Source organism: Lotus japonicus, chromosome 4 (genome assembly GCF_012489685.1).
Source record: "Lotus japonicus ecotype B-129 chromosome 4, LjGifu_v1.2".
Taxonomy (NCBI): domain Eukaryota; kingdom Viridiplantae; phylum Streptophyta; class Magnoliopsida; order Fabales; family Fabaceae; genus Lotus; species Lotus japonicus.
This window is the reverse complement of record NC_080044.1, coordinates 61,308,971-61,321,606: the sequence shown is the minus strand read 5'-3', so window position 1 is coordinate 61,321,606 and position 12,636 is coordinate 61,308,971. Positions and strand designations below refer to the sequence as shown.

The following is a 12,636-nucleotide window of genomic DNA, read 5'->3' as shown; positions in this document are numbered from 1 at the left end:
AGTAATGAAAATAAATATAGGGAGATATTTTCAAGTTTTCATTAAAATATTTTCTTATTAATTAAAATAAATTTTAAAATTTAATCATTAAATTAACATACATAGTTTTATATTTATATTTATCAATAAAATAATATTACATGTTAAACTTAGCCATTAAGTAGTTTTGCCAAAAAAAAAAATCAATTTTATCAATACTTACATTGGAAACAAGCATTGGGCTAAAGGCCCATTCTTATGCAGCAATGATTGTCCAAAAAACATAGCTAATTCTTAGTCATATGTTGTTGTGAATTGTGATGTCAATCATCTTCTTCTTCATTCATCATCCTCTGTTTGTGAGTCTGTGCAATTTCCAGTGAGACATGTCGTGCCTGTCCCCTGCTTCCTCGAAGAAGCGTCTCAAATCCCAAGAGGAAGACGATGATGACGAAGACGATGATAGCTGCGGGATTTGCTTCGCCGAACGTGGGGCTTTTGTCGCCGGCGAAATTGATTGCTGCAGCCACTACTTCTGCTTCGTCTGCATCATGGAGTGGGCCAAGCACGAGTCTCGATGCCCACTTTGTCGCCAGAGATTCTCCAACATTCGCCGGCCTCCTATGCTTGGCCTCTTCCCTTCCTCCAGAGACGTTAATGTCCCTTGTCGTGATCAGGTCATTTTCTTATCTCCATTTTATTATTCATTGAAAAATACAGGGCCAATTCAGAACATGAGAGGAAGGTAAAGAAAGTGAGTGAAAATGAAATAATAGTTATAATTAAAAATGTGGGTGTGTGTGTAATCATGGCAATTGATTAGGCTCTGTTCTGATTTCTGTTCGGTAAATGTGAAAGCACATTCGCAAAAATTCAACTAGTGTTGTTGGGTGCATGTGTTGATGTGCATGTGTGGATGTACATTGGGAATCGTAATCCCAATGTATGAGCACACTGCAATAGTAGTACTGAATCTTGTTTTGAACTGTAAACAGAACCATCTGACACTTAATCAATTGGTCAATGTTTACATAGTCTGACACTTAATCAGTTGGTCTATGTTTTGTAGGCTTACATATAGTCTGACACTTAATCAATTGGTCAATGTTTTGTAGGCTACCCATTCTTATGGAAATATTACAACTGGTCCTGTTGGTTCCAATGGTGAAGCCAAATGCAGTGTTTGTCTTATTGAGTCTCATGAGAATCTTCTGCTAGTTTGTGATCTTTGTAGCACTGTTTCACATTCATTCTGCACTGGCTTGGGTTTTACTGTTCCTGAAGGTGATTGGTTTTGTCCTGATTGTGCTACTGCCCGGGAGAGTGTGACCAGTACCAATGAAGAATCAGAGCAACAAAATGTGTCGAGTGTGACCATTTCTGATATTGTGAGAGGTCCAGGCAGGAGCAACCAGGTGGATGGAAGATCAGTGACATCTTCTTCACAGCAAAACCAGTCATCTGCTCCTGTTATTTCTTTGCCTGATAGGGTTAGTGGATTCAATGCCAACATTCCTGTGTCTCGTGTTGAACTTGCTAAGCATAGAGTGCAGGCAATCCGTGCTAATTGGAATGCTTTGAGGACTGGTTCATTGCGGTTCAGCAATTCAGCTCAATCTGGTGGCACAGCTAGTGAAAAACAAGAATCTGGTTCCTTATCAGGTGGGAAATTAAATGTTTCACCTTCGATGGCTTCCGGTTCCGGTGGCCTACAACAATCTGCAGTCCAAGGTGGTTCTTCTAGTAATGGGTTGAATGATAGAGGCATGAATGATGTTGAGAAGGCTTGGAAAATGATGGACAGGGCAAAGATGAAAAAACAGACTCATCAAAGAACTAGCAGCATTCCACAGAGAGCGGGTAATCCCTCAAGGAGTGGAGCTAGAGAAATGTCATTATCTCATTTTGATTGCCCAGCATCGGAAAATCAACAGCTCAGAAAGTTAGACTCAAGGCACACTAGAATGGACAAGAAGCGTGAGTATTCGAGTCTCAACAAGAATTTGGGAAATCACAAGTATCCCATGTCGGGAGAGAAAAGGCAAAGTAGGGTCGAGACGATGCAACATGTGAAGGACCGTACTAATTCAGAAGGATACGGTGGGCGTCCATTGCCCAAAATGGTTTGTGCTGGTATGCAGGGTGTTCCCTGTCATGATTATGAAGAGAGGAATGGTGCTAATGAGCCAAGGCGGTTTGGTTGCTTGGTAACTTCAGAAGGTTCAGCTCCATCTCATTGCAAACCAGGCAGTGTGATCTCTAATAAAGATGCGGATATTTTCCATGAAGAGAAGAGGTTGACTAAAACCTTTGGAGAGGGCAACACAAGAAATTTTGAAGAAGCAAAAGATGAAATCAAGTCTCTTGTTAAAACGAATCTGAAGTTCTTAACTAAAGATAAAAAACTAGGTAAGTATCTTCTTTTCCCTCTATTTTTACACTATCATTGTTGGCTGAATTTTGGTAGATGTTTCATGGAGTCCTTTACAATCCATGTGTGATCAATGATCATTAGGTTTAGAGTAAACTCATTTGGTATGTATTCTGCACATTTACTGTACACATGTTAACGTTATCACTAAATACTCATATTTTCATTCATTTAATGTGAGATAGATTTCATCTCTTTGCCAGACTATCTATTATCTTATTTTTCTTAATTTCTCCCATATAAGGAAAAGAATTGTCTACCAGAACTTGTTTCTTTTGTCCTTGTAGGTTTGTTTCGGTGCATGTTTGGTTGTTTGTTTTGTCCTTGTAGCTTTGTTTCAGTGCATGTTTAGTTTGTTTGTTTGTCCTCATAGGCTTGTTTCAGTGCATGTCTGGTTTCACGATTGACATAGAATTCAAGACATATTTACTCTAAAACTCGGACTTGTAGTTTCTTAACACAATTGATTGTAGAGTATCTAATCTCACCATAAAAACAAACATGCTAATATACTGTCTAACATGTTGCACTTGATGCTGTTTGTGATGTGATGCAGGTGTTGAAACCTTTAAGATAGTTGCAAGGCAGGCTACACATAGCATATTGGCTGCTTGCAGTTCCAAGCAGCAGAACTCTAATATGTACTCCTCAAGCTCAATGTGCAGCCATCATGACCATAATCAGCAGTTGAAAAAATCTACTTTAATGCCTAATTGTTGTAGTCAATGCTTTGATGTCTTTGTGAACAATACTGTCAATTCCATCTTGTTGGACAAAGTGGGTCGTGCTTGATCTACTTTTGTCTTTATAGAGCTTCTGTATTTTGCTTTCAATAACTATTTTTATCAGACACAAACTATAGGCAAATTTGGATTGCCCCTAAACTGAGGGGCTGAGGGAACTATACATTTTGTTTTTATGTTGGAGGAAACTATAAATTTGGATTGTAACTGGTAACTTGTACCGGAATAAGCTATAAAAGGTTGATAAATTGTTTTGAAAATTTTCAACTGATGGGTTTGTTTTCTCGCCTTCTTCCTCTGATGGGTTTGCTTGTGGGTTTTGGTCTTTGTCTTTCTCGATCTGGATGAATTTTTTCAGATCTAGATTTTTTGTTTCTCTTTCTCGATCTCGTGGAACTCAAAGGGAAGGGAAGAGATGAGATGAGGGTTGACAGAACGCGGGGAGAGAGGTGGGGACTGGGGTGACGTGTATAGCATTTTTATGGAATATTCAATTTCTGTGACTAATAAGTAATAACACATCATGCGCCGGTGCATGACCTAGTGCATATTCCACCTTAAACAACACACCTTAGAGTATAATCTACTGAATGCTTCTAGATTGCACCATAGGCATCATACATCATGCAAAATCAAATACTCTTTTTTTTTTTCGACGAAATACAAAATCAACAACTTTTTGGACAAAACCATTACACCTGGAAGAAGCATGTTTTAGGCACTGAGGCACATATCTATGAATGGATCACTTTCTTGTTGGGGCCTGAGGGATACAAAAAACAGGTCTGAGCCCAACAAAGAAAATGAAAAATGCTGTATAGTGGGTTTTCTTTTATAGTAGGAGGTTCTTATTGCTCTCCTGTAATAATTACTACTTCATTTTTCTTTTTCCTGTTTTCCTACTTGTAATTGGTTGAAGTACCCCTTGTACTTCACTTTAATATATTTTATATGGCTTATCTAAAAAAAAACATTTGTAACTAATGTGTATTTCTAGTTTAAAGTCGGCAAAAAATTTCATCAATTAAAAGCCTAAAGGTGACCATAGCTAAATTCTTGTTATCTGATTGAAGATAGTTGTGTAAGTAAGAATCGATAGAAATAATTTCTAAGTTTTTTTATAGGCAAATGTTAGTTGTTAGTAAATTAGTACAAATTATCTCTTGTCAGGGTTCAAACTCTGACCATTCACCTACAATTACCCTTAGCTCAAACATGTATGCTACCTACCCCACACCATAATTTCTCTGAGTTTGATTTAAGTAAAAGACATACGAAATTCTAGGATAAAAATATCATCATAACATTCATGTGGTTGTCAGGATTTGAGTTAATGAGTTTGCCGGCTATGGGGATACCTTAGGAAACAGAATATAAATGAAAATTAATATGCTCTTAAGATATACGGTTGCAATAGAAAAGAGTTAATGCGAGTTGGGTTCTGGTTGGCTCGCAATCCATATTTATAGGTTATGTTTTGTCTAAAACTTTCATGATTGCATGACATTATCGTTTATAATTGTTTATTGATTGTCATTGGCTGAGGTAAACTCGTGTTGATTGCTATAGAACATATCTAACAATGTTTAGAAGCTTAGATGAGTGCGTATCAAAAAAAAATTAACATTGACTAATGATTTGGTGAATGTCATTGACACTACTTAACTGTTGCTATTGAAGTTACAGATACATGTTTTAATAACAATGCATAATAAATATTTGTTTGATGTGGCGTTAGTTGAGACTCTCTTGTTGAGTCCATAACCTCTAATATTGTGATGATTTTAATTTCTACATGTGACAACATACAAAAAGTCAAATATTTTTTAAAACTGTTCATTGCATAACTGTTTTTTATTTCAATACATTCTAAACATGTAAGTGGGTCAGCCTGCCAACATGCTAAAATGTAGCTAGGTTGAGTTGAAACTTTGAACTCAAACTTGTGAGTTAGGTTGAAACTTTAAACCCAAACAGGGCCGTGTAGAAGGTTAGATAAAATAGGCAATTGCCTAAGGCCCCCAAATATATATAGGCCCCCAAATATATTTAGTATGTGTATAAGATAATTACTGAGATTTGAGAAGGTAAAACAATGACAAATTTAGTAACATCAATTACAACATGTGCAATGCAATGTGAGAATTTAGAAGTGTAACATGAGAAGTGCAACTTTGATAGTTTTTAGTAGTATTGTTTTGTATTAGAAAATTTACATTGTCCAGAAAAACTAATAAATAAAGTATATGTTGTTTATACATTTTCAAAACTCAAAAAAGCAAATTGTGTTATTCGTAACAGTTAGATTTTTGATGATTTATATATAGTATTGTATAAGTTTACTCTTCACCATTGTTTCTTCTCTAAAAAAAGAAAAATTTCATTTTTTTTTTATACATTTGAGATATTTGATATTAAAGTGTTGCAAAATCTCTCAATGATGCATTCATTGTGTTTCATGTTCTATTGTTCATAATTTTTTATTTATTTTGCAGCATAAAACTATTATAAATGATTTCGCAACTCAAAAACTAGAAGGTTAATATAAAAAATTAATGTATATGATATGTTAGGTCTCTTTAAGATTTTTGTCAATACAAAATTAATCACTTTAATATTTTCGCCTAAGGTCCCAAAATCTCTATACACAGCCCTAAACCCAAATATAAAAAATGGGCCGGTCCAATCCAATCTACATTTTGACGGGCCAATGGTGGATTAGGTCCACTTTGGGCCCACCACCTCTAATTGTCCGTGGTTTTAAACCGCCAATAAATGAATAAAATTGACAAAAAAAAAAGTATTTCTTATATTTTTTATTTTAAGGAAATTTCAAAAAGATAGTAAGACCCACATATACTGCTCGTCCTTTTCCTTACCAAACAATGGTGGTTAATTACATTTTACAATAATGATTTCTATATCACCAAATAGTACATACATTTTTGGACATTTTTTTTACTATCTCTTTTTTCTAGCCACATCATATTATGTATAACATTTATCACATATCTCTTCTCTCTTCTTATCTCTTTTTAGTGGTCTACACTCAAAAAGACTGTACATCAATTTTTATCCTTACATTCTATTCTCTTTATTTGTTTTTTTTTTTTACATGGCGGGCTTTCACCCAAAACTAACCCACAACACCCCTAGAAAGCACCGTTCCACACAAATCATAGAAGAGATGATCAATACATTGAGGAGGCCTCTTTTCTATTTTTCTCTTTTTAAATCTGTACAAACATACATAGTCTTGAATTGATGTGGAGAAAACATTAAGAAACTAAGCATGCTAGTTCAATTACTTAAACTGCAACAATTAAGTACACATGTATTCTAGTTAATTTAAGGATTAACCTGGAATGACATGCACCCATGTGCCAAAGTTTTTTCATACACGCAGACAAACGGTTTTGATTTAATCGGTGGACAAAATAAAATGGCTTTTGTAATTAAACATGTAAAGTTACACTGTAGCTTGAACAATATATCAGTCATCACATAGTGAAAAACGGGTTTTCAGTTAGCAGTTTGGTTGAACAAACAGAGAATAAGAAACATGCAAGTGACGCAATAATAATATGGCACGGGAGGGAGGATGTGATGATAAGGTAGTAGTAGTAGTACTATTCTACTTTGTGTTCCATGTACCAATCTGTGCCCGGGTGGATGGAGACACTTGTCCTACCATAAGTGGGTCCCTATGAGCTATGAAGCTAAACGACAAAGAAAGGAAGAAGGGGAAAATAAATAAAAAATAACAAGGGAGTGAGGCACGTGAGTGAGCCACGTCATGTGAGTGAAAGAACAGAACCAATCTCTCTCTTTCTGTGTGGTTGGATCGATCGTTTTCAGATTTGAATGACCCATAAACGACAGGTCAGTTGAGAAACGAGAGCACATGCCCCCACTAAGTTTTTGCCTTTTCTCTTTTTTTAATTTATTTATTTAAAATTCTGGGTTGTTTGCTTTTTGATGGGTGCATTTGTGGGTCCCTTACCCACCCCCACGTGACACCGTCACGAGAAGGAAAGCGACACACACAGAGTCACAGATAGATTAGAGAGAGAGAAAGAGAGAGAGTGTGTATGCACCGCCATCCCATCCATCATCCTATCCTCTTCCTCCACTCCACTCCACCACGTGCTTTCACGCACCTTTTCTCAATTAATATTTCCCTTCCTTCTATTATATCCTAATTTATTACTACATCCACGCCATACACAATAACACAACACATTCTTTTCTTCTTTATTTCCTTTCTTCTTCTTTTCTTTATTACCATTCATTCATACCCTTCTCCTTTCAAATATTCAATTAAAATTAAGAAAGGGTTTTATAATTATTAACATGTGTAAACTCTACTAGCAACATGCATGTTTGGTTTAATGATAGTTAAGTTAGAATTTATAAGAATGAGATTATTAGTTTAATTAAATCTCGAAAAGACATAAATTATATCTTAATCATGCGAAAACAACAAAAAAACTAAACATGTATAAACTCATTCGAGGAGATGTATCTGAAATATGAAAACGATAAACAAACACTAATAATACACATCAAGTTGAACTATTTATTTTTTATAAATTTCATGTATACAAAAGTAAAAAAAAAAATAGGACAAAAACTCAACTAACAAGTTATTATAAAATCCAATAAAACTCTACAGTTGTCTGGGTGTAGGTAACAGAAATTAAAAACAAAAGAAAGGAGCCGAACACGAATAAAAAATTAACACTCAATTATAATCTACTAATGGGGCTAAAGCACATTGGATAAGGTTAAACTCATATTAGTAATAGTAGTAGTAGTTACGGGGATAACGAAAAGGGCAAAGTAGGTTTTTCGTATGAAGGTGGGAAAAGTCGTAGGGAACGGAAGGACAGAGGCAAGTAACGATTGTTAACAGCGGTTAATAACGAACGACGACGTGAGAGGGAGGAGAGGGAGCGAAGAAATCAATGAGATCAGAGAAAGGTCCCCACCGCACGCGAGGTAGTGTAAACCAACGGCAGCGGAGATCGCACGTGACCAACCGCTTTCTCACGTGCCTGCGTGCTATGGTCCCGTATTTCCCAGCAAACCCCCTTCTGCCTTTCCATATATATTGTAGGAGTAGTATGTAATAATATCAATTAAATAAGTGTACATGTAGTTATTGTGCAGATAAATTAAATCTGTAGTTTAATTTATTTATTTTTTTGTTATTATTTTACCTCTAATTATATGTAAAGTGATAAAAAGATGTTGAAGAAATACATGCCATGCATTTTTTCCCCTGCATGCCACATTCACATGCCTATATAGTAGCTATGATTGAATTCAAATAGTTCCACTTTTCAATTATAGAGTTGGAATTCGCTGTAAACGCATTTTTACTAAAATTGTATTCACAAAATAAAAAACGATTGGTAGCATGTGTCAACTTTCAAGTAATTATCATTGAAGGGTTGTCTACCATATATGAACGTCTCAAGCTCAAAACTAGATTTGTAAATGATCACAAAATCAGAAGGAGAGGAATTGGGACTCCTTTTAGCAAGTCAACTCACAAAAATGTTCCCATTTCAATTGTTTCGGGAGTCGGTGAGACCGATCACACCCCCCACCTGGTTAGGGTACACTTCTGGTTAGCAACCCAAGACGACCGCTAGGCCCCAAACGTGGGTTCTGCCAATCACATCATGAGCGACCATTGCCAGTTGGAGGGAGGATGCGAATCACCTCACACATCCCATAGCTGACCCTAGACCCCAATTATGCAGAAGGCTAGGAGCGAGGCTCGAGGTCTAGCTACTGGTTAATGTGTACAGCAGAAGCCCATGGAGATCTAGCGATTGTAAATCCCCTAGAACCTAAGTACTCATAACCTCACCCAGGCCTACACTAGGCACTCAGCCAAGTATAAAAGGCTTCCTCAATAGGAGTCAGGATAGGTTTTTCTAACTTCAACACTTAGAGATTTTTTTCCCTAAGGTTCCTAAACTAACTTAGGCATCAGAGTGCCTTTGCAAGACCTGCTCCCGGGCTCATCCACGACGTTTGGACTCAACCCTTTGTCGTCCTAGTCACTGGCATATCCCCCCGGTTCTCCTCACTCCACCGCGACCCTGTTCTCCTATCTGCTTACTCCTTCCTGGGTAGGCTTGGTCGGTTCCCCGAGCACCAATGAATCTAGGAAAGTTATATTTGATTTTATTGTAAATTCGAGAATTGTAACATATATAGATTCACATTTAAGTTCAACAAAAACCTAAACACATGGACATTAAACTTTCTGAAAATCCTCCATTTTAAAGAATGATGGCAGCTATACTTAATTGAAAATTTATGTTGCTTAAGGATTGGAGTAGATGAGATATATTGTAAAAAAAAATTAAAAATTGAATTGTATAAAGCATAAGTGTTTTTTTAAGGTAAGAAAAGTTTGTTACTCCCTCATTTTTATTATAAATAACCTTTACCTAATTTTTTTTAAGATAATGAAAATAGTAAAATTAGTTAGTAGTTATAAATTTGTAGTTTTTAAATTACTTTATTCAATTATTATTGAAAATTCAAGTGTGAGTTCACACATCCTACATTAGTACGAATGAGAGAGGTGAAGTGTTATAAGAAATATGATACTTTGAAAGTTTTCTTCTTGAAATGTTACCCTCAGTCACATATATGAAAGGAAGCACATATCTGTGGTATCCTGCGGCCACAGAGAGAAACCTACGACGGACGGCGACGAACCACAAGGCACGTACCTAGAGGGCAAAGACTCTGGCAGTGGAAGAAACGGAGAGACTTGAGGCGAGCACGACCCAGATCGGCCGATCCAAAGCTTCGCTGTCGTGACAGGAAGGAAGAACGACAAGGGCGGTCTGCCACCTTATTGAAAGCTAAAGACCAAGAGGCCAAGAAAGAAAACTTAATAAAAAAATGTGATGTAATAAAAATATTAATGGGTGAAATTGATATGAAAAATAATGTTGTGTACTCAACCATTCCTACAACAAGAAAGGTGTCAATATTTTTTTAGGGAGCGCATAGTATCAAATTGAAATTCTATTAATTTTGAAAAAGAGGACAGCTTTACTTTTTCTTTTAATAAAATTTTATTTTTATTGTAAAAAATGTCCAATATGCATGAGAGAATTAAAATAAGGGACATTAAGTTTATTAAACGTAATAAGGTGGGGCCAGAAACAATATAGGATGAGTTGGCCACATGAAATAAGAAGGTAGGCAAGCATTAATCACGTGATAAGATGCGGATAATACGGGTTAACAGACACGTGTCTACCAATTTAAGGCGTACAGCAACCCTATAGGATATTATATTCTAAGTCATAACTCATAGTCATTGCAAAGTTGTAAATTAACTCAATTAAATATGCTCATCACTTGTGATTATTTATAGATAAAGCATAAGTTGCATGTATAATCTTTTCATAGTAAGGCCGTGAGTTTAAATTTGAGAAAATGGAGAAAATGGTTGATGCACTTTCAATACATTTAATTGATTTTTACCATATGAGAAATGTACTTTTATTTAATTTTGCTTATATTTGAAAATAAATATAGACATTTAATTTACTGTAAGGTGGTTGAAAGTTTGTGTAAAACTTATTTATAATGAAAGTGTATACCCATTAATCTCTTTAAATATTGTAATTAGAAAAACTTATAGCGTAATAAATAACTAGTTTCACTATAGTGTAACATAAATTATGATCCTTTCGATTTGATTTGATCAAATTTTATCATCTCATCATAAATTTCTGTATGTTTAAAAATAAAAAAATAAATTAATGATGAGATCATAAAACTCAATATCAATAAATTTTCTTACTATTAATTTAGAGGATATTAATCCGCAACAGCACAATATGTGTTAACTAAAAAATGGAGAGAGAGAGTCTCGCGAGAGGCACAATTCAGAATTATGCTTCTTCATCTTGCAATTAGTGGCTGTGTGGGCTGTGGCTTTGTGCATGACTTTGTAGTAATTATATTATTAGCAAGAATGTCCCTATTAATATCATGACTTATCCAATGATTTTTTTTTGAACTCAATACGTGTATTCAACTAAGAATTAGGAAAATCAGCTGCAAGGCTCAAAAGAATCCCTACAGGAGGATCTCCCCACCAAGTACAATCAGAAAACAAGAAACTATCAGCAGCAAGAGTATGAGCAACCCTATTGGTGCTTCTGCTTTCAAATGTAAAAACAAAACCAGTAAAGCTATCAGTTATGCTTAAGCAGTCTTCTACAATGGCTTGTAAGATAGGAAAACTATATGGCTTCTTCAAAGCTTCAATTAGCTGTTGACAGTCAGAAGAGAACACTAAATGATCCAGCTGCCATTCCACTGCTTTCATAAGGCTCCATCTGAAACAAAGGGCTTCTGCCATAAGGGGATCCATTCGGTGGTCAACATAAAGGGAAGCTGCTACTTGGAAAATACCCTCTGCATTCCTTATCACCAAACCATACCCTGTGCCCTCCTTTCCTGACCACCCAGCATCCACATTAATCTTCAGATACCCCTGAGGAGGTGGGTTCCAGCAAGCTGCTTCTTGAATTCTCGATCCTCTAGCTTCTTGATGTTCCAGCCAGTCCTGTCTAACCATTAAGGCCATTCGCACAATTTGCTGGCACTCTGGTTTAGTTTTGTTAAAAACAGAATCATTTCTTGCCTTCCATATCCCCCAAAGGATCATAATGAAATTATCAAATTCATCCGCTGGTAAAACCTTCTTCATACTGAGAACCCAAGCCTCCAAACCATCTCTGAAATCACCTGTCCTAAGAGCCAAATGGGATGATAGCCACAAGCCTCTGGTCCAATTACAAGTCATAAAAAGATGGGATTGTGACTCGAGAAAACTGTCCAGACACAGGGGGCAGCAAAGGTCCATCTCCACCTTCCTTCTCCTAAGATTTTCCTGACAAGGTAGTGCATTATTCATCAATCGATATGCAAAATGTTGCACCTTCTTGGGTATTCTAAGCTTCCACAGGAAATTGCAAACTGGTTTCCTCTTGGATGAGGATGCTTCCTTCAGACTTTGGAGCTGGAGCAGTCTTGTGTAGGCAGATCGAACAGAGAAGGTCCCCGAAGGTGTGAAGTTCCATATCAGCACATCATCTCTTTCTGCCCAAGGAAGTGGGATTCTCAGTATCTTACTGGCCTCAGCATGATGGAAAACCCCTTCAACCAACCTTCTATCCCACCGTCTAGCCTCAACATCTATCAGATCTTCCACTTTGGCATCCGAGGGGAGCGTATTTATTGGACTCAAAACCATACCAGAGCCCTGACCTGGGATCCATGCATCTTTCCAGATTTTAATTGACTTCCCATTACCCACCCTCCACCTAGAACCATCCAAAATAACATGACGAGCAGCACATATGCTTCTCCAGGCATAGCTTGGCCTAAAGCCTACTGAAGCCTGCAGAATAGAATGCCTAGGGAAATATC

At 36.5% G+C, this 12,636-nt stretch overlaps 1 protein-coding gene across 1 annotated transcript; it reads left to right on the top strand.

Moving 5' to 3' along the window:
* The first annotated feature begins 234 nt into the window (after positions 1-234).
* LOC130714853 (uncharacterized) lies at positions 235-3,316 on the top strand. Its single transcript, XM_057564819.1, has 3 exons — positions 235-656; positions 1,095-2,388; positions 2,967-3,316. Exons 1-3 carry the CDS (start codon positions 366-368, stop codon positions 3,200-3,202), a joined length of 1,821 nt encoding a protein of 606 aa, XP_057420802.1. The 5' UTR covers positions 235-365; the 3' UTR covers positions 3,203-3,316.
* Positions 3,317-12,636: the final 9,320 nt, after the last annotated feature.